Source organism: Peromyscus maniculatus, chromosome 8 (assembly GCF_049852395.1).
Source record: "Peromyscus maniculatus bairdii isolate BWxNUB_F1_BW_parent chromosome 8, HU_Pman_BW_mat_3.1, whole genome shotgun sequence".
NCBI classification, from domain to species: domain Eukaryota; kingdom Metazoa; phylum Chordata; class Mammalia; order Rodentia; family Cricetidae; genus Peromyscus; species Peromyscus maniculatus.
Genome location: NC_134859.1, coordinates 105,711,128 through 105,728,158, shown reverse-complemented (window position 1 = coordinate 105,728,158; position 17,031 = coordinate 105,711,128). Strand labels below are relative to the sequence as shown.

The 17,031-nt window shown below is 54.1% G+C and overlaps 2 protein-coding genes across 4 annotated transcripts in view; one reads left to right on the top strand and one right to left on the bottom strand.

Annotated features, from left to right (window-relative positions):
• The window catches only part of Dnah17 (dynein axonemal heavy chain 17), a 121,904-nt gene extending 112,825 nt beyond the window's left edge, over positions 1-9,079 (top strand). For both annotated transcript variants that reach the window (XM_006990266.4, XM_076543834.1), the window contains exons 76-81: positions 4,293-4,472; positions 5,159-5,341; positions 6,267-6,449; positions 6,772-6,915; positions 7,336-7,561; positions 8,657-9,079. In XM_006990266.4, coding sequence (XP_006990328.1) covers positions 4,293-4,472; positions 5,159-5,341; positions 6,267-6,449; positions 6,772-6,915; positions 7,336-7,561; positions 8,657-8,904 — 1,164 coding nt within the window. In that variant the 3' untranslated portion in view covers positions 8,905-9,079. The remainder of the gene's footprint in view (positions 1-4,292; positions 4,473-5,158; positions 5,342-6,266; positions 6,450-6,771; positions 6,916-7,335; positions 7,562-8,656) is intronic.
• The window catches only part of Pgs1 (phosphatidylglycerophosphate synthase 1), a 38,575-nt gene continuing 29,794 nt past the window's right edge, over positions 8,251-17,031 (bottom strand). For both annotated transcript variants that reach the window (XM_076543835.1, XM_042283190.2), the window contains exons 8-10: positions 15,338-15,486; positions 11,618-11,743; positions 8,251-8,749 (exon numbers count right to left, since the gene is read on the bottom strand). In XM_076543835.1, coding sequence (XP_076399950.1) covers positions 11,624-11,743; positions 15,338-15,486 — 269 coding nt within the window. In that variant the 3' untranslated portion in view covers positions 8,251-8,749; positions 11,618-11,623. The remainder of the gene's footprint in view (positions 8,750-11,617; positions 11,744-15,337; positions 15,487-17,031) is intronic.

Sequence of the window (17,031 nt, the reverse complement as noted above, 5' to 3'; positions counted from 1 at the left end):
TAAATGGCATGGTGATGCGAGCCTGTAATCCCAGCACTCGGGAGGGGACCTGGAGTACAGAGAATGCAAGGTCACCCTTAGCTACATAGCAAGTCCAAGGTCAGCCTGGGATACATGAGACCCAGAAGAGAGAGGAGAAGCAATGGTCAGGAGAGGATGCTCCCTATGGGCAGCCTAATGACATCTGGCCTGAGGCTCAGGGGCCGCTGCACTCTCCCTCAATGCACAGGTCCTGCCTGGTACTAAGCAATCTCCAGCCGCGATGGCATTGGTCACCATCTCACACAGCTGTCCTCAAAAAGTCCTTGTTAGTGTCCCTCTGAGGACCACTCAAGTGATTCTGCAGGCAGATGGGAGATCTCTCCTGCAGAAGGCACCACCTTCCTTGATGGAGACTGGGCAATATAATGCTGCCTGGACCACAGTCATGGCAACCCGTCTGGGCCATGGTTCATTGTCCTGGTAACACACCCAGCCTGGCTGGAGCAGGAAGGCAAACTGGGGAGATGCCACCACCTGCAAGGACACAGTCCCCACCTGTGGGTGATGAGACCGTCCCTGGCTGCATTTCACCTGTGACACCCCCAAGCGAATGCAAACAGAGAGAAGATGCCAGCAGAGGGCCTCTGGGGAGACAACCAGGGGGGGGCGATCTTGCCAGGGTTGTGTAAGGACCTCAGCCCCACAAGCACACGGGTTCCAATCTGCTGAGAACATCATGTCCTACGGTGACAGGAGCGTCCTGGCAAGCCCAGTGTTCTGTCCAGTCTGCACTGGCCGACCTCCCTCCATCAGAGCTCAAGCTTCGGGAGGCTCTGGACGCTCCCTCAATACCAGGTCATGTCTGATGCTAAGCAACCTCTGGTAGTAGTCTCCAGTGGCCACCATCTCATCCCTCATGCCTGTCTTAAGGACAGATCCAGGGCTTGTGTAGAAGGTGGGAGAACCCACTTGTCTCTCTGGGGATCAGGCCCTGAGCCCAGCTGCTTCTGAAATGGCTGCTCAGAAAAAAAACGAGAAGACCCAGAAAAGAAAACTCTGGTGAGGGGCTGGAGAGAGGACTCAGAAGCCAAGACCATTGGCTGCTTTCGAAAAGGACCTGAGTTCAGATCCCAGCACCACATGGTGGCTCAGAAACTGTCTATAACTCTAGTTCCAGAGCATCTGATGCCCTCTGAAAAACAATGATGTCAATGATGCACATCAAAATACTGAACAATCCAATTAAAAAATGGGCTATGGAACTATTTGTAATAGCCAGAACCTGGAAACAACCTAGATGCCCATCAATGAAAGAATGGATGAAAAAAATGTGGTACATATACACAATGGAGTACTACTCAGCAGAGAAAAACAATGAAAGCATGAAATTTGCAGGCAAATGGATGGAACTAGAAAAAAATTATCCTGAGTGAGGTAACCCAAACCCAGAAAGACAGTCATGGTATGTACTCACTCATAAGTGGATTCTAGATATAAAATAAAGAACAATCAGACCACAACCATGGAGGATATATATAGAGCATGGAGGTCCCTAGGATGACTGTGGCTTATAATAAATTTCAATTTTACTCAATTATTGAAAAAAAATAGCCAAATGAATTTGGAAACACATGAACTATGAACCAAAGGCTGAGGGGCCCCAAGCTGGATCAGGCCCTCTGAATAGGTGAGACAGTTGATTGGCTTGATCTGTTTGGGAGGCAACTAGGCAGTGGGACCGAGTCCTGTGCTCATTGCATGAGTTGGCTGTTTGAAACCTGGAGCTTATGCAGGGACGCTTGGCTCAGTCTGGGAGGAGGGGACTGGACCTGCCTGGACTGAGTCTACCAGGTTGATCTCAGTCCTCAGGGGAGGCTTTGCCCTGGAGGAGGTGGGAATGGGGGGTAGGCTGAGGGCAAGGGGAGGGAGTGGGAGGGGGGAGAACAGGGGAACCCATGGCTGATATGTAGAACTGAATGGTATTGTAAAATAAAATAAAAGGAAAAAAAAAGGGGGCTATGGAGCTAAACAGAGAATTATCAAAAGAAGAATCTCAAATGGCTGAAAGACATTCAAGGAAATGCTCAACATCTTTAGTCATCAGAGAAATGCAAATCAAAACGACTCTGAGATACCACCTTACACCTGTCAGAATGGCTATGATCAAAAACACAAATGACAGTCAATGTTGGAGAGGATGTGGAGCAAGGGAAACACTCCTCCACTGTTGGTGGGAGTGCAAACTTGTACAACCACTGTGGAAATCAGTATGGTGGTTTCTTAGAAAATTGGTAATCGATCTACCTCAAGACCCAGCCATATCACTCTTGGGCATATACCCAAGGAATGCTCAATCATACCACAAAGATACATGCTCAACTATGTTCATAGCAGCACTATTTGTAATAGCCAGAACCTGGAAACAACCTAGATGTCCGTCAACTGAAGAGTGGATTAAGAAAATGTGGTACATATACACAATGGAGTACTACTCAGCAGAGAAAAACAATGGCGTCTTTATTTTTTAAAATATATTTATTAAACAAAACAAAAACTCTGAAGTTAGGCAATAACAATTCAGGACCAGGGAGGTGGCTCTGTGGGTAAAGCTCTGAATGTCCGAGTGTGACAACCTGAGGTCAGATCCCCAGCAACCACATAGTCAGACAGTGGTCCACGCCTGTAATCCCAGCACCCCTGCAGAGACAGGATGGCCCCAGAAATTCAAGAGTCAGTTAGCGTAGGGTACACAGCAGTAAAGAAATCCTGTCTCAAACAAGGTGGTCCTCTGACCTCCACATGCATGCCACTGCATGTGCTGGCCCTCACATAAGTGTACACACGCACACACAAGCGTACACACATACTGCACACACATCTCTCTCTCACACACAATTCTTTAAAATGAGAATTCAAAGCACACTTGTGTTTTGAGTGAAAGTTCACAAAACTAAGTCAAATAAATGGTTAATCAACCAATTTCACTAAAACTCCATCAAGTGCTCTCAGGCAGGACACTGTGGTGGCTATAGCAATGCCAGCCACCATCCCTGGGGTGTAGAAGCTGTAGTCGGCTGAGGGGACATGAGTGGTGCAGTCCTACCACAGTGCTGCCCAGACAGCAGAGCTGGGGTGCAGAGGTGCCCGTCCACAGGCTCAACCAGAAAGAGGGCCTCAGGAACGAGACCCACCTGTCACAGGTCAGGGAGCCGCTGCCAGAAAATGCAAATGCTCAGCTGCGGCTCCCTGCTCTCTCTCAGGCTGCTGCGGGCAGCAGAACAGGCCACAGGCCGAAAGGCCTGGCTTTGCAGATAAGGGGACATGTGAACCAGGCTTTGAAAGACCATGCATATCTTGGCCAGTGATCCTAGGGCGAGGGGCGTGGACTGGGCAGAAGGTAGGCTGAAGGGAACCAAGAAGACACAGGGTGGACAGTCCGCCTGACCCAACGGGAGAGCCAGCGCCAGGCTGTGGGTGCACACGTCTTTTCTAGAAGCCTGGGGAACCAAGGATCTGGCTGGGCTTGCTGAGCACCCAGCTCCCGCAGAGACCCGCACTGAAAGAGCTGTGTAGGAAGAGGAAGTGAGGTAGCTGGGCTAAGATAGCCAATGAGAGGGCAGAACAGCAAGGCGATAAAGGCGTGGGTAACACGCATTTGGAAGCTGCAGAGTTGGTGAGGTAAGGTTGGCTGGTGGCTTCCCCTATTTCCCTGATCTCTAAGGTCCTATATTTGACTCTGTGTTTATTATTTAATAAGACTATTTTAGAAATCCGTCTGCACTACACAGCTCCATGAGGGACAGTTACTGGTAGAGTGTTACTGAATAAGCAGAGGCCACAGCTGTTCAAGATGGGTCAGAAGACCCACTGGTTCACATTAGACACGCAATTGACTGGACTTTTAGCCAACAGAAGATGTGGGGGCTGGCACCAACTCTCATGAGCAGAATCCAACTGCTGTCTGAAATTCAGACTGACGGTTGAGGCAGAGCCCATGGAACCAGGAAGGAGTGGGTGACCCATGACACCTGGGGCACCAGCAGAGGAGCCTTCAAGATGTCCCTATGAAGGAGAAAATGAGCCTGAAGCCAGCCTGAAACCATAGCCAAAGCAGAGTCCCAGAGGGGCTAGCCTGAGACTCAGACACTGAGGTGCAGGAATGGGAAAAGGTGCCGCTTGGCAACTAGGTGGTCACAGGTGACCCTGAAGGAAAGCAGCCTGGGAGCAGGCCCTGCTGAGCCATCCAGCCTCACTAACGTGAATGACAAAGGATGAGGGTGGGGCACTCATGTCCCCCCCCCCTTTCTAAGGTGCCCTGGGATGATCTCCGCTACCTTTTTGGTGAGATCATGTATGGAGGCCACATCACTGATGACTGGGACCGCAGACTGTGCAGGACCTACCTGGCAGAGTACATCCGTGTGGAGATGCTGGAAGGCGAGGTGCTGCTGGCACCCGGGTTTCAGATCCCCCCCAACCTGGACTACAAGGTAGGGAGAGTCCTGCCTGGGGACTCGCTATGTGACCAGGCCAGCAAAGACCAATCCGTCCTGACTACTCCCTGAGGGGCCCACACCCCACAAGACCTGTCAGGCGCTAGGGGTGTAGATGTCAGGGTGTAGGGGTGACAGAGTGCTTGCTCAGCATGCACGGAGCCCTGGGTTCCATCTCCCAGCACCAAACAAACCTGCCATGCTGGCCCACAAGTGTAATCCTAGCACGGGGGAGGGCTGGTCCTAGGAGTTCAAGGTAGTGAGTTTGAGGCCATCCTGGGCTACAGGAGACCCTGTCTCAAAAACAACAAAAATAGCCCATCAGTAACTGAGCAAGAATCCAAGTACCCAAAATGAGGAGCAGCCCGTGTGGCCCCAAGGAAGCAGGTGGAAATGCCATCATGTCTGGGGAAGGAGGGAGGTGATCAGCAGGATTGCACTAGGATAGACCACGTGGGAGGTGCCATTAAAGTAGCCAGGTAGTGGTGGCGCATGCCTTAATTCTTAGCACTTGGGGGGGGGGGGCAGAAGTAGACGGATCTCTGTGAGTTTGAAGACAGCCTAATCTACGTAGTGAATTCCAGAGAGGCAGAGTTAGTTACACAGGGAACCCGTCTCAAGAAAAAAGAGAAATGCCTAGAAGACAGTGGACCCCAAGAGCATAATTAACCACTCTTTTCCAGGGCTACCATGAGTACATCGATGAGAACCTGCCCCCCGAGAGTCCTTACCTATACGGCCTGCACCCCAATGCAGAGATTGGCTTCCTGACAGTCACTTCAGAGAAGCTGTTCCGCACGGTCCTGGAAATGCAACCCAAAGAGACAGACTCGGGAGCAGGCACAGGGGTGTCACGTGAGGAAAAGGTAGGACCCGTCCATGTCCCCGGCAACAGGGACAAGCAGGGCCTAGAGCGGTGGTAGGCCCAGTGCAGTCCTGCTAGGCCAGTGCCTGGGCAGCTTGCTGAGTTGGGTGCTCTCAGCCTTGGGAACTACAAATTCTGGGGTCGGGGTGTGGTCTATAACTGGTTACAGACATCACTGGCCTCGTATTTTGGGCACAGAGCGTGGGATGCAGCAAAGTGGTTCCCCTAGGACAAGGAGCTCCGAGGACAGCCTGGCACAGGCAGTCAGAAGACGGCATGACAGCACTGTGTAGACTCCTTCGCCCGGCTTGCCTGGGCACCGAGGCTCCAGCACCTTCCTCGCTTTCTCTTACCTCCTGGGAAAGATCTGTCACACCTCAGCTAAGCTTAGGGAGAAACAGTAAGCAGGCCAAAACTGTAGTCCAAAGGCCTGCTTGCTATCCAGGGTCTGGAATTAGTGACCTAGCAACTGAAACCAGAAATCTACTGTTGAGCCAGATGTAGAGCACACACCTGTAATCCCAGCGTTCCAGAGGACGTGAGGCAGGAGGATCTCAAGTTAGGGCCAGACTGGGTGGCGTGGTGTTCCAGGTTGGACTGAGATGACAGTCTACTGATGGGTGGTGGTGGACGACCATCATTCCCACTGTGTGTTTTTGAGTGTGGAGCTGATGGTACAGTTCCACAGAAGGCCGATGAGTTCTGTGCCCGCTCGGGCACCTGACATGGTGAGGAAGCTGGAGCATGTGTGCCTGGAGTCACTAGGCCACCAGGCCTGATCCACTCACAGCCCTGGTAAATGTGGCTGCTCCCCACGACCCCACCCCCTCAGGTTTGAGCAGGCCCCGCCCCCTGACACTGCTGGGGGTGTGGTCTCCATTGGTGACTACCACAGTAACAGGAGTTTGCCTGGCATTGGCTTCTAGGTGAAGGCTGTTCTGGATGACATCCTTGAGAAAATTCCAGAGACCTTCAACATGGCTGAGATCATGGCAAAAGCTGCTGAAAAGACCCCCTATGTGGTTGTTGCCTTTCAAGAATGTGAAAGAATGAACATCCTCACCAATGAGATGAGACGCTCACTGAAGGAGCTGAACCTGGGGCTGAAGGTAAAAACCCTGGGTCATCCAGGACACGGGTAGGGAGCTTGTGAAGCTGGCTAGTCTGCAGAGACAGCCGAACAGTACACCTCCGGCCTCCAGCCTGGCTCCTGGAGACTGGTGTGTGACCCTCTGACCCTCGTCTAACCCGTTCCTTCCCTGGTCTGGAATCCTGCGCCCTCCAACACAGGCCCCCAAGATTGGCTATTGCCTGGCCATGATCTCTGGAGGTGCCACAGAGAGCCATCCATGCTGGCAACTCAGGAATATAGAGAGGACTCTCCCCCATCCTGACCACATCCATCCTCCAAAACCTGACCATGTCCCTTAGGGTGAGCTGACCATCACAACAGACATGGAGGACCTGTCCACAGCTCTGTTCTACGACACCGTGCCTGAAACATGGGTGGCCCGGGCCTACCCCTCCATGATGGGCTTGGCGGCTTGGTATGCCGACCTGCTGCAACGTATCAGGGTAAGTCACAGGACCCTGGAGCCTCCAGGAACCTATGCGCCGTGGCCTCGGAGTCCCCAGCAGCCACCAGTGCCAAAGCAGGTGGGAAGGCCTGGCCACATCTGACTGCGCGCACACGCACGCACGCACGCACGCACGCACGCACGCACGCACGCACGCACGCACACAGCGTGACTTCCCAAGGAGAAACAGCAGAAGAGAGTGCAGAAAGCTCAGGAGAGCCCCTGAGGGAGGGCAAAGGCAAGCGCAAAAGCTGCTTCTGGGTCCAGCATCCAGCCGTTCCCTCACTGTCCCCTCGCGGTCCCCTCACCGTCCCCTCACGGAAGGCCGGAAGGCCGCAGGCTTCTCAGGTGAAGCCAGTCTCAGCCGAGACCCCTCCCCTTCCCTAGTCTGTGCCCACAACAACTCATTTCCTTCCAGGAGCTTGAATCCTGGACAACGGACTTCGCCCTGCCCACCACTGTGTGGCTGGCTGGGTTCTTCAACCCACAGTCATTTCTCACCGCCATCATGCAGTCCATGGCCAGGAAAAATGAGTGGCCCCTGGACAAGATGTGTCTGTCTGTGGAGGTGACGAAGAAAAACCGTGAGGACATGACTGCTCCTCCCCGAGAGGGCTCCTACGTGTATGGGCTCTTCATGGAAGGTAACAGTCTGTCCAGGAAGCTTCTAGAGCCACTCCCACTCAGCTGTGGATGGATAGGCTGGGCAAGCCTGGGGTAGGGGTGGGTTTGGAGCCACCCTGAGCTCTAGAGGGGACTGACGGGTAGAGGCCCGGCACAGAGACCCATTCAGAGCTGAACACAGTATGCATGCCTACAGTTCCAGCACCTGCGAGGCCGAGGCGAGAGGACTGCTGGGATTCCACAGGCCGTAGGAAGATCCCATCTCAAAAGACAAACCTCATCCCAGGCAGCTTGGGCTCTACCCGAGACAGGAGCATTTGTATGCGGGCAGTTGAAACAGTTTAGACGTGATGAGGAATGCAGCCTCCAAACTGAAGCAGGAGCTTTGTTGAGTCAGGGGCTCCAGGGCACATGGGCTGACCCTCAGCCAGCACTCCTGAGGCTCCCCAAGCAAAGGCTTCAAGGAGGAAGGCCAGGCTGCCCACCAAGCCAGGAGAGCAGGAGGGCAGACAGGTAGAGGTGGCATTAGAATCCACTTGTAAGCCAGGCAAGAAAGCTGTGTCCTCAGACCCACTCCAGCCAATCCACCTGTGCTGTGTCAGGAGCAGGCCAGCTGAGGCTCACACACCCATTCTCCATGTTTACTGTGGAATGCCACACAGGACACACGAACACAACTGGACAGGACGAGAGACGACAGCAGTCTGGCTAAGGGCAGATAGTGTTTATATAGGCATATGTATGTATATATATATATAACTTATTCCCTATGTACAGCGGGTAGACATTCATTACACAGGTGGATCAGGAAGGGATGGTGCTGGACTCTTCAGCTGTAGTCAGTCTGCTGCTGCTGACGACGTTCAGAAGGCTGAGATGAGGCTCTGAGGAGATGCGGCCTCAGAGCCGTTACAGCATGCAGAGTCGCCTCCAAGTCCTCAGTTCACACCCCGTGTTTGGCACTGTCAGCCCCTGGCACCTGGCCTGAACTCTTCAGGGCTCCCACTTCACTGGCCTCTCTCTGCTGGTGCCTCCCTCATTCACCGTCAGCACTCCAGCCAGGGGGCTCAGCCTCCCGTACCATACCCAGACCGTCAGCTCCATTGTCCCCACAGGAGCTCGCTGGGACACCCAGACCGGCGTCATTGCTGAAGCACGGCTGAAGGACCTCACACCAGTCATGCCTGTCATCTTCATCAAGGCCATTCCTGTGGACCGAATGGAGACCAAGAACATCTATGAGTGCCCCGTGTACAAGACGCGCATCCGAGGGCCCACCTATGTCTGGACCTTTAACCTGAAGACCAAAGAGAAGGCGGCCAAGTGGATCCTGGCAGCAGTGGCCCTGCTCCTGCAGGTGTAGTTAGTTGCTCCTGCAGCCCAACCCTGGGGTTCCAATCGGAAACCCAGCCTCCCAACTGTCACTTTACAGGAACCGACAGCAATTTTCCTGACTTCTTACCAACTCCAGTGCACCTGGACCATGCAGAGGGCAGAGGTGGGTGGGAGCACAGATTAAAACAATTGCAATCACGGTACCAGTGTGACTGTACTCAGTGCCTGATGTCACCCAGGGCCTGGCCCAGCAGTGAAGCCTGATTCCCAGCAGCTCAGAGAAAACACCCTGGGAACCAGACCCTGAATCCTGACTTCCGGGAGGAGTGAGCTTATCTCGGCAGGAGCAGCTGGGGTTGGGGTGCGGCCGGATACCGCACACAAAGCCCCACAGCCGGGACAGGTGCGCCCTCCGCACCAAGCTCTCAAGAAAGGGAGCGCCTGAAGTAATCATCTCAACAACGTCTTCTTCCCTAAGCTGTCCCAGCACAACATGCAAACCGTGACACAGGTGCCATGGCACCCGTCCTTCCCCACTGAAGGGACCACACAGGACACAGTGAGAGCAGGAGCAGCCGTCCAGGGTAGCACCCCCACACACCCCACGGTTTTTGTCTATTCTGCCCCCCTCACCCTCAGTCCACACTTCTTGCAGGTGAGTGTGCACACGGCCCTGGGACTGCTCCGCTAACTGTGTGGTGGCTATGTGGGCTACTCAATGGTTTTATTTCACCTAATACCCCCCCCCCTTGTTAACCAAACAGCCAGCAGGCCCATTCGTACAGTAAGCCCTGCCCCAGGTGATGGTGGGCAGAGGTGACACTGGCTGAGGCCCCTCTGACTGGCTGGTTGGGAGTCTGTCTGCATCAGCACCGTTAGCAGAAAAAACGAAGCCTCGGCCTCAGAGACTGGTAGTGCTGATGCTGGACATGCAGCCCAGTGGTCAGACCACAAGCAGGTGGCAGGGTGATGAAGCTAGACAAGAGGGTGACGGGAAACAGCCAGCCAAGCCTGTAACTCCAGCCAAGGGGCTCCCTGGGGAGCGAGGCACTGCTCAGGGTTTCCAAGGCTTCAAAGCTGCAAAGAAACTCAGACCTCGCAGGAACTGCCCACCCCAGCTTGTCTGACCTTCTGTGAACACTGCCCTGATGCCTGAGCCCCAAATGGGGACAGAGGAGCTTCAGGCCAGGCCTAGTCACTGGGCAACTGCTTCTGCTGGCCAGAAGGGGTCACTGCAGCCCCACAGGATGGCACAGGCAGCAGGAGTCCAGGCAACCTGTTCCAATCCCTGGTCCTAACCACAAATGGGTTTTTCCAATTTTGCCTCTGGAGCCTGAAATAAAACAGTAATTCTCCACATGTACAAACTGTCTCCATACCTCCCAAAGGCCAAGTTCCCTGAGGGATCTGGAACAAAGTCCTGGCGTCAGAATTAGGGAGCCTAGATCTGCAGAGGGAGAACCTAACTAGGATTTCCTAAAGGCCTGAGCAGGGCAGAGGAGGGTGCTCAGCCCCATGCCGCACACTGCCAGCAGAAGATGTGGGAATGCAAGTGCTGTGTAAGCCAGCCTCTCCCGATGGTTTCTGTGACTTGTGTCAGTCAGCTGTCGCCCAGGGCAGCACCGCTCTGTCTTATTAGCAACGAAAAGCAACAGTCCTGTGGAAGGCTAGGTGTTTCTGCTTCTGGAGCCCGACCTAGGACAGCCAGTCAGCCACAGCCATTAGATCTCGAGAGGCAGCCATCACTGCTGAGGGGCTCCTCTATGGGCTGCTGGGCCTGGATCCAAAGGCTGTTCTCTGCCCACAGCTGGACTGGCGTGGCGGCAGCAAATGAAGTGTCCAGGCTGCCTCCCAGAGACGCTGGGGAGGAGTTGGGAGGGGAGCAGGCTAACACAAATGCACAGGGCATGTGCACTTGGACCTGCTATGAGGAGCCATACCAGATATGAACAGGCACATTTTTTATTATGCTGGAGACCTGAGCAGGTGTGGCGGCACCTGCCTTTAACCCTAGCACTCGAGGCAGAGGCTGGCGGATCTCTGTGAGTTCCAAGCCAGCCAGGGCTAGTGAGACTTTGTCTCAAATAAAGTGAAAATGAAGGTGTGACAAAGAAGGAGCAGGAGAACAGAAGATCCAGAGACCCCGTGGGTCACAGTGGTCAACTCTGTAGAGGTCTGTCTGCACGGCACGGGAGCTCAAGAAAGGCCACCATGTTCACCAGACAGACGCACCACATTCTCCCAGTGCTCAGGCTCCTGGGCAGGCAGAGTCTATCCCATGGCCAACAAGAACATCACGGCTGCCTCTCAGATATCCCACTAACCTGCTTCGTGTCAGGGGACAGGCTGTCATGTCACCGTGTCCCCTCCCACCCCAGCGCACTCCAGAACAGCTCCTCCCCCACTGGGCACTGTCTGCTGCAGGGCCACGCTCAGCAGAGAACAGGGAAGGAAAGAACCCCCTCTGCCCCTTGCCCCAAGGCCTCTCTGGAGCCCTGGGCAGGAGCAGCAGAAGGGAACAGAGGCTGCTGGCCTACCCCAGGTGGCCCTAGCCAAGGCAGCGGCAGCGGCACCTAAGGGGAGGGAGAAACAGCCAAGCCAGCATCTGCTTTAAAACCACTGTCCACGGCCGTCAACACTGCTCTGTGGCAAACGAAGGAAGCAGGGAGAGCCGAGGCCACAGGGTCCCCTCAAGAGCTCCAGCCTTGGCCACACTGGCCTGCTGAGTTCCCAGCACCTGCCTGTTCTCAGAAGAAGTTCTTGATCAGCGGAGTCACCATCTTCACCCACAGCTTCACCTGCCGGTCTGGCTGATCAAAGGTGGCAGAGGAGACCACGCCCGATCGCACGTAGAGCTGCTCTTGTTCCTAAGGAAGAGAGGGGCAGTCAGGCATAGGTGTGGGGTCAGCCTGCGACTCCTCAGAGCACCACCTGGTGCAACAGTGACGCCCACGAGGCGGGTCAGAGATGCCACCACACCGCTTCCCGAGGACTTCGGCCAAGGGGCTCCATCACTACACACTGTGGATTTAGCTGAAGACTTGGAGCTGATGGGAAAACTATTTTAGATGTTTACCCCTCACAAAATAGATTAGTATAAGTTAAAGTAATAAACTGGTCTGGGCGGATTCCCATTAGAGGTAGTATCAGTCCAGCATGGACACAGACCCTGAGTTCCATCCCCAACACAGAGATTGGTGTCTCTTAAACAACCCGCAGGTTACACTGTGCTGTCAGCACCGGCCAGTGCTGCTGCTGGAGTGACACCCACCGAGCTTATCCCAGACAGCACCTCTGCATTCCACCGCACACTAAGATCTAGAGACGCATGCACAGCGGGGAAAGGCTGGAAACCACCTAAACATCCAGCATTCGCTTGTGAATTAACCCAGATGACAAAGCGATGTCAGACTAACGTCACAGAGGAAAGTGACAGAAAACTAGACACGAGATATACAGCACACACCTGGTCCCTCAGAATCCACAACCACTACAGAACCAAAACCTGCAGATTCTCAAGTCCCTCAGTCAAATGGTGGTGTGTACATCCTCATGTAGATCTGCTTTTATCTTTTCTTACAGTGCTGGCAACTGGGCCCAGAGCCTGATCTCCAGGCCTGTCTCAACTCAGGGTTCTTTAAAGCATCTAATACAGTTGTAAATATAAGATGTAATATATTAATGCCGTGTATGATGTTACATTTCACTCTTCAGGAACACAAGACAAAGTCTGAGCATGTCCAGGTAGGAGGGCAATTCTCCCTACGTATTCCCACCACAGTGGTTGGCTCCTTGGACTTGGTACATACAGGGAAGGAAGGCTGAGAGTCAGGCCTCCCCACAGGCTCCCAGATCAAAGACAGAATGATCCAAATGAGTCAGATGAAGACAGCGTCTTTTGTTGCAAACCAGGTTTATAAGCTTTCACCTCAAACCAAGTTCTAAAACACACATGCGGACTGACAGACAGCTGCTGGTAAAGGCACTGCCACCACGCTGACTACCTATGTAGTAGGAGAGAGCGGACTCCTTCAAGTTGTGCTCTGACCTTCACATTATGCATGTGCACACATACGCATGTGCACAAATACACAGAAGGGGTGCCATCAATCATATTAGGTTGTGGGTCGCCTACAAATGCTGTCCTCTTCTGCCTCATGTCCCTGAGCAGCTGGCGCCATATCTGCACCCACACTGAGGGTCAACACAGGAGCCCTGACTGACAGTGCCTGCAGGGCCAATGTCATCCACAGGAAGGAACATACTCCTCAGCAGTTCCTCCAACCAACAGAGAAGGAGAAGATGCCTCAGCCAAAACCCTGCCCAAGTGTCTAAGGCTTTGCCCACGCAGAGGTGGAGACCTGGGGCCTGCCTTCACCTCTCCTGCACACCCCACACTTGTGACCTTCATCACAAAGGCAGCACCCCGAGGTCTGCACCCCGATTGTCCACACCAAACTTTCACACTGTGTCCCCACAGCTGGCTTTCCCATCATGATAGTTCCATGTCATGAACATCAGCCTAAGGTTCTATGGGCTGGGCCTGCAGAGGAGCCAGCTCTGGTCTAGGGGAGGAGGACGGCCTTGCAGAAGTCTCCACAGACCCAGCTCCAGGTCTGCTCTTTAGTAAACACCCAAGATCTCAATTAAATTACCAGAAGTGCTCCAGTGTCCTCACAGACGCCACAACAGGGATGGAGAAGGAAGTCAGCTGGCAGAGGTCACTGCACTGTGCAAGGAGTCTTTCTTAGGTCACAAGTGGAAAGCTGTGTTCTCTGAACAAAACCAGGAAGCTTTCAGTTTTTATTGTTGAGGGAGGGACTCAGAGTTCTGATAAAAATATCTTCCATTCTCAAGACAGGGCCCTTCCCTGGGTCCCAGGAGAACTCCAGCAGGCCTTCTGAGTGCAGGGACCACAGACTGCAGCACTAGAAGCTGGGGGCTGGGCATGTGCAGCACCACATGGGGCAATCAGACACTGAAGGGTCGGGAGGCCAGCTGCAGGCCTTAAAGCATACCGAAGCAAATGGAACCATCTAGAAATACATTTCTACACTTCACAGACCTGAATCAATACGCATGTTCTGCCACCTTCCCACCATCAAAAGCCCCTGGGAGGCAGGTTTGGGAAGAAAATATCCCAAGTATGTCATTTGAGAAATCAGCTCAGACCACAACCAGCCAGGCCTTTCTCAAGATCCAGGATGTGGGTTTAGCTCCCCATCCACATCAGGAGGTGGGGTCTTGTCAGCACTAGAGAGCAGAGCACAGGCCTAGGCACTTGCCCCCTGAACTCTCCCAGACCTCGTCCTCGCCTGGGTGGAGGCATCCGTGCACAGCTCGCTCTGCACCAGTGACAACAGTCAGGAGACCCCACGGTCCAGAGCCAGACTCCTCTTCTCCACAGTGCGGCTCCAAGGCCAGCAGTTGCCCTGTTATGGGAAGTCCTCAGCTTGAGAGCTTCCTCAGTCATTTGCTATAAGCCTTTCTTCAGAAGGAAATCAGCTAGCACACCCGTCACCCCACTGGCCACAGGGCATGGCTGTTGTCACTTCCTCTTGCCCAGTCACAAAGCCCTTACTGGCACCTGGCTCTCAGTGACAAGATTCCCAGACACAGGAGCAAGTCCAAAGAACAAAGCCATGGCCACTTCCTCCCCCATCAGCAAGGGCTTTGAGAGTTCTGTAGCAGTGACTCCCCAACACTGGCGTCTAAAAGTCAGGATGGCTCAGCACATAAGGAGGTGGCCCCACAAGCCTGAGACCTGAGTTCAATCTTGAAACCAACAGCAGGAAAACTCACTTCAATAAATTGACCTCTAACCTTCACACGGGTATCATGGCACATGTGCATCACACTCACACACATCCCACACACATACAATAATATACAGTTAAAAAATCATCAAAATAAAAGCCAGTGGGTGCTGTTCCTGAGGTCTGGCTGGGAGCAAGGGTCCTGCATCCCAAGACCCCAATGGAAATCTGATCCAACCCACACAGGGGTTCCTGCAAAGGCCACAAGCTTCCAAGACACAGGGCTCTGAAGTCAGAGCCTACTGCAGGAGAATTCACAGGAGAGCATGCATGAATTCTGAGCTTTCTGTTGTCTGCTGCACAGGGAGAGCCAAAGCCATGGCCAACCCATGAGATTCACCCCTGCTTTTAGAAAAGGCTGGACCCCATTCTACAATACCCATGTCCCAGTGAGGAGATGGTGGTCTCTTCCAGCATGGAAAGAGGGAAAGGCCTGGGGTGGGGTACAAGCCTATCCTGCCTGGCCTTCTAAGGTTCCTCTTAGACTCGAGGGACCCAGGGTGTGTCTGTCTGTCTGTGTCTCTGTCTCTCTCTCCTCTCTCCTCACTGTCTAAACTGACAAAGGCAGAAGATGCCTGTGAGGTCAACAATGACATGACACCAGCTGCACCCCATGTACCCAAGAACCCCACCACTTCAACAAACCTGATGGAGCTGCTGCTGTAGGGCTCGGCTCTCCGTCACGATGGCAATCTGGGCTTCTAGGTCCCGGTGAACTGACCTGTACCCAAAATTAGGAGAGCCAATCAGCGTGAGGCAGGGCAGGCTGCTCCCTGCCAGGTACAGCCAGAGGCCTGCAGGAAAAGGAAACGTGCAGACAGGAAGTGAGCTCAGCATCTGCCAGGTCTTCGCCACACACTGTCTCAACCTAGGAGGAAAGCAGCCAACAAGGGCGAGCATCAGGGAGCTGGCTGAATCAGGCTCACCCTCCTGCCTACTACCGCTAGGGTGCTCCAGACTGCTGAGTGCAAGGCCATTCTGCTCTCTGCTGTGGCTCATGTCCCCAACAGGGAGCTGGCTCCTTCAGGGCCACATTGGCAATGCTGTCACTGGGGTCTTTTCTGACACCCCTGCCCTAACTGCTCCCTGGGCCCCTCTCTAGAGAGGCCACTAGCTCCAGCTCTTCCAATTGCCTGCTGCTGGCAAAGTGCAGCTCAAAGTCCCTGAGGGCCAGAGCCCGCCATCCCTCCCGGGAGCCCCGAATAACCAGGCAGATAGGCTCTGCCCTACAAACCACCAGAGGGGCGTCACCTGGAGTGCAGAAGCACTGGGTAGGACCAGGTCTGCCTGTCTACACACTGCCCACCTTTTCTACCTCCAGACACCCAGGAGCTCATCCACCTCTCTAGTCATCATCTGGAGCACAGATAAGCACTGCTGCAAGCAGGTACCACAGGGCACTGTGCCACCAAGGCTGCCTTGTCACACCTCACATGGGACACTCCTGTAATGAAGGTCATGGGTTCTAGCAGAATCTTAAGCACCACTAGGTATGCCCATGGCAGGTCCCAATCTTCGCCCTTTTCCATGCTCTCAAGGTCCAAGGCTTCACAGCCCAGCCACCGAGAACTAGTCCTGAGTCCTCCCCAGGTCTAGCCTAGCCTCTACCCTTCCCCTTACTAGCCCAAAAAAACCTATCTGGGCAAACCCAGTCAGCTCTAGGGAGACCAAGCACTCCCAGACCTGCCACAGCTCGTCCATCAACAGGAGCCTCGCAGTGGCCCACAGGCATGCACGAACATCACAGACCCCTGGCTGGCATGTCACACACAGAGCTACACCAAAAGACAGTTCCCTACTGTTCACGCAGAGCAGAGTTCCAAGAACCCCTAGGGCAGGAGCTGACAAAGGCTGTCGCTTACTCCTGTGACTGGTGTCCTGCCCTAAAAGGCCACATCAAAGCCACCTGCCTGCAGTAGGCCTATCCTTAGGCAGGAAAGTCGAGAGGCCAGAGAGACAGGTGTCCCTCCCCACTTCCATAATGGCAGCTCTGTCCACATGGCTCACCCTACCCAGGGATCCAGGCCATGCCTGCTCTTCCACACCTCTGGCTCTTCAGGTACTTAAGCCTCTCTCTGTCCCCACCTCAGCTTCCCCAGAACATGGAGCTGGCAGAAAGAAGCCTCAGGACAGGAGCCCCAGCAGTCTCAGAAGACTGAGCACCCTTCCCACCTGCCGCTGTGGGGCCGTCGCCACTGCTCCCACACGGTGTCTGCTTGGGACCAACCACCCCCCTGATACTGCTCAAAGACGAGAGGGCCAGCCCCCGCCTGGGCCAGGCTGACCCCACATACAAAGAGTAAGATTCTCCTTTAGCGCCCACTCCCTGAGCACCAAGC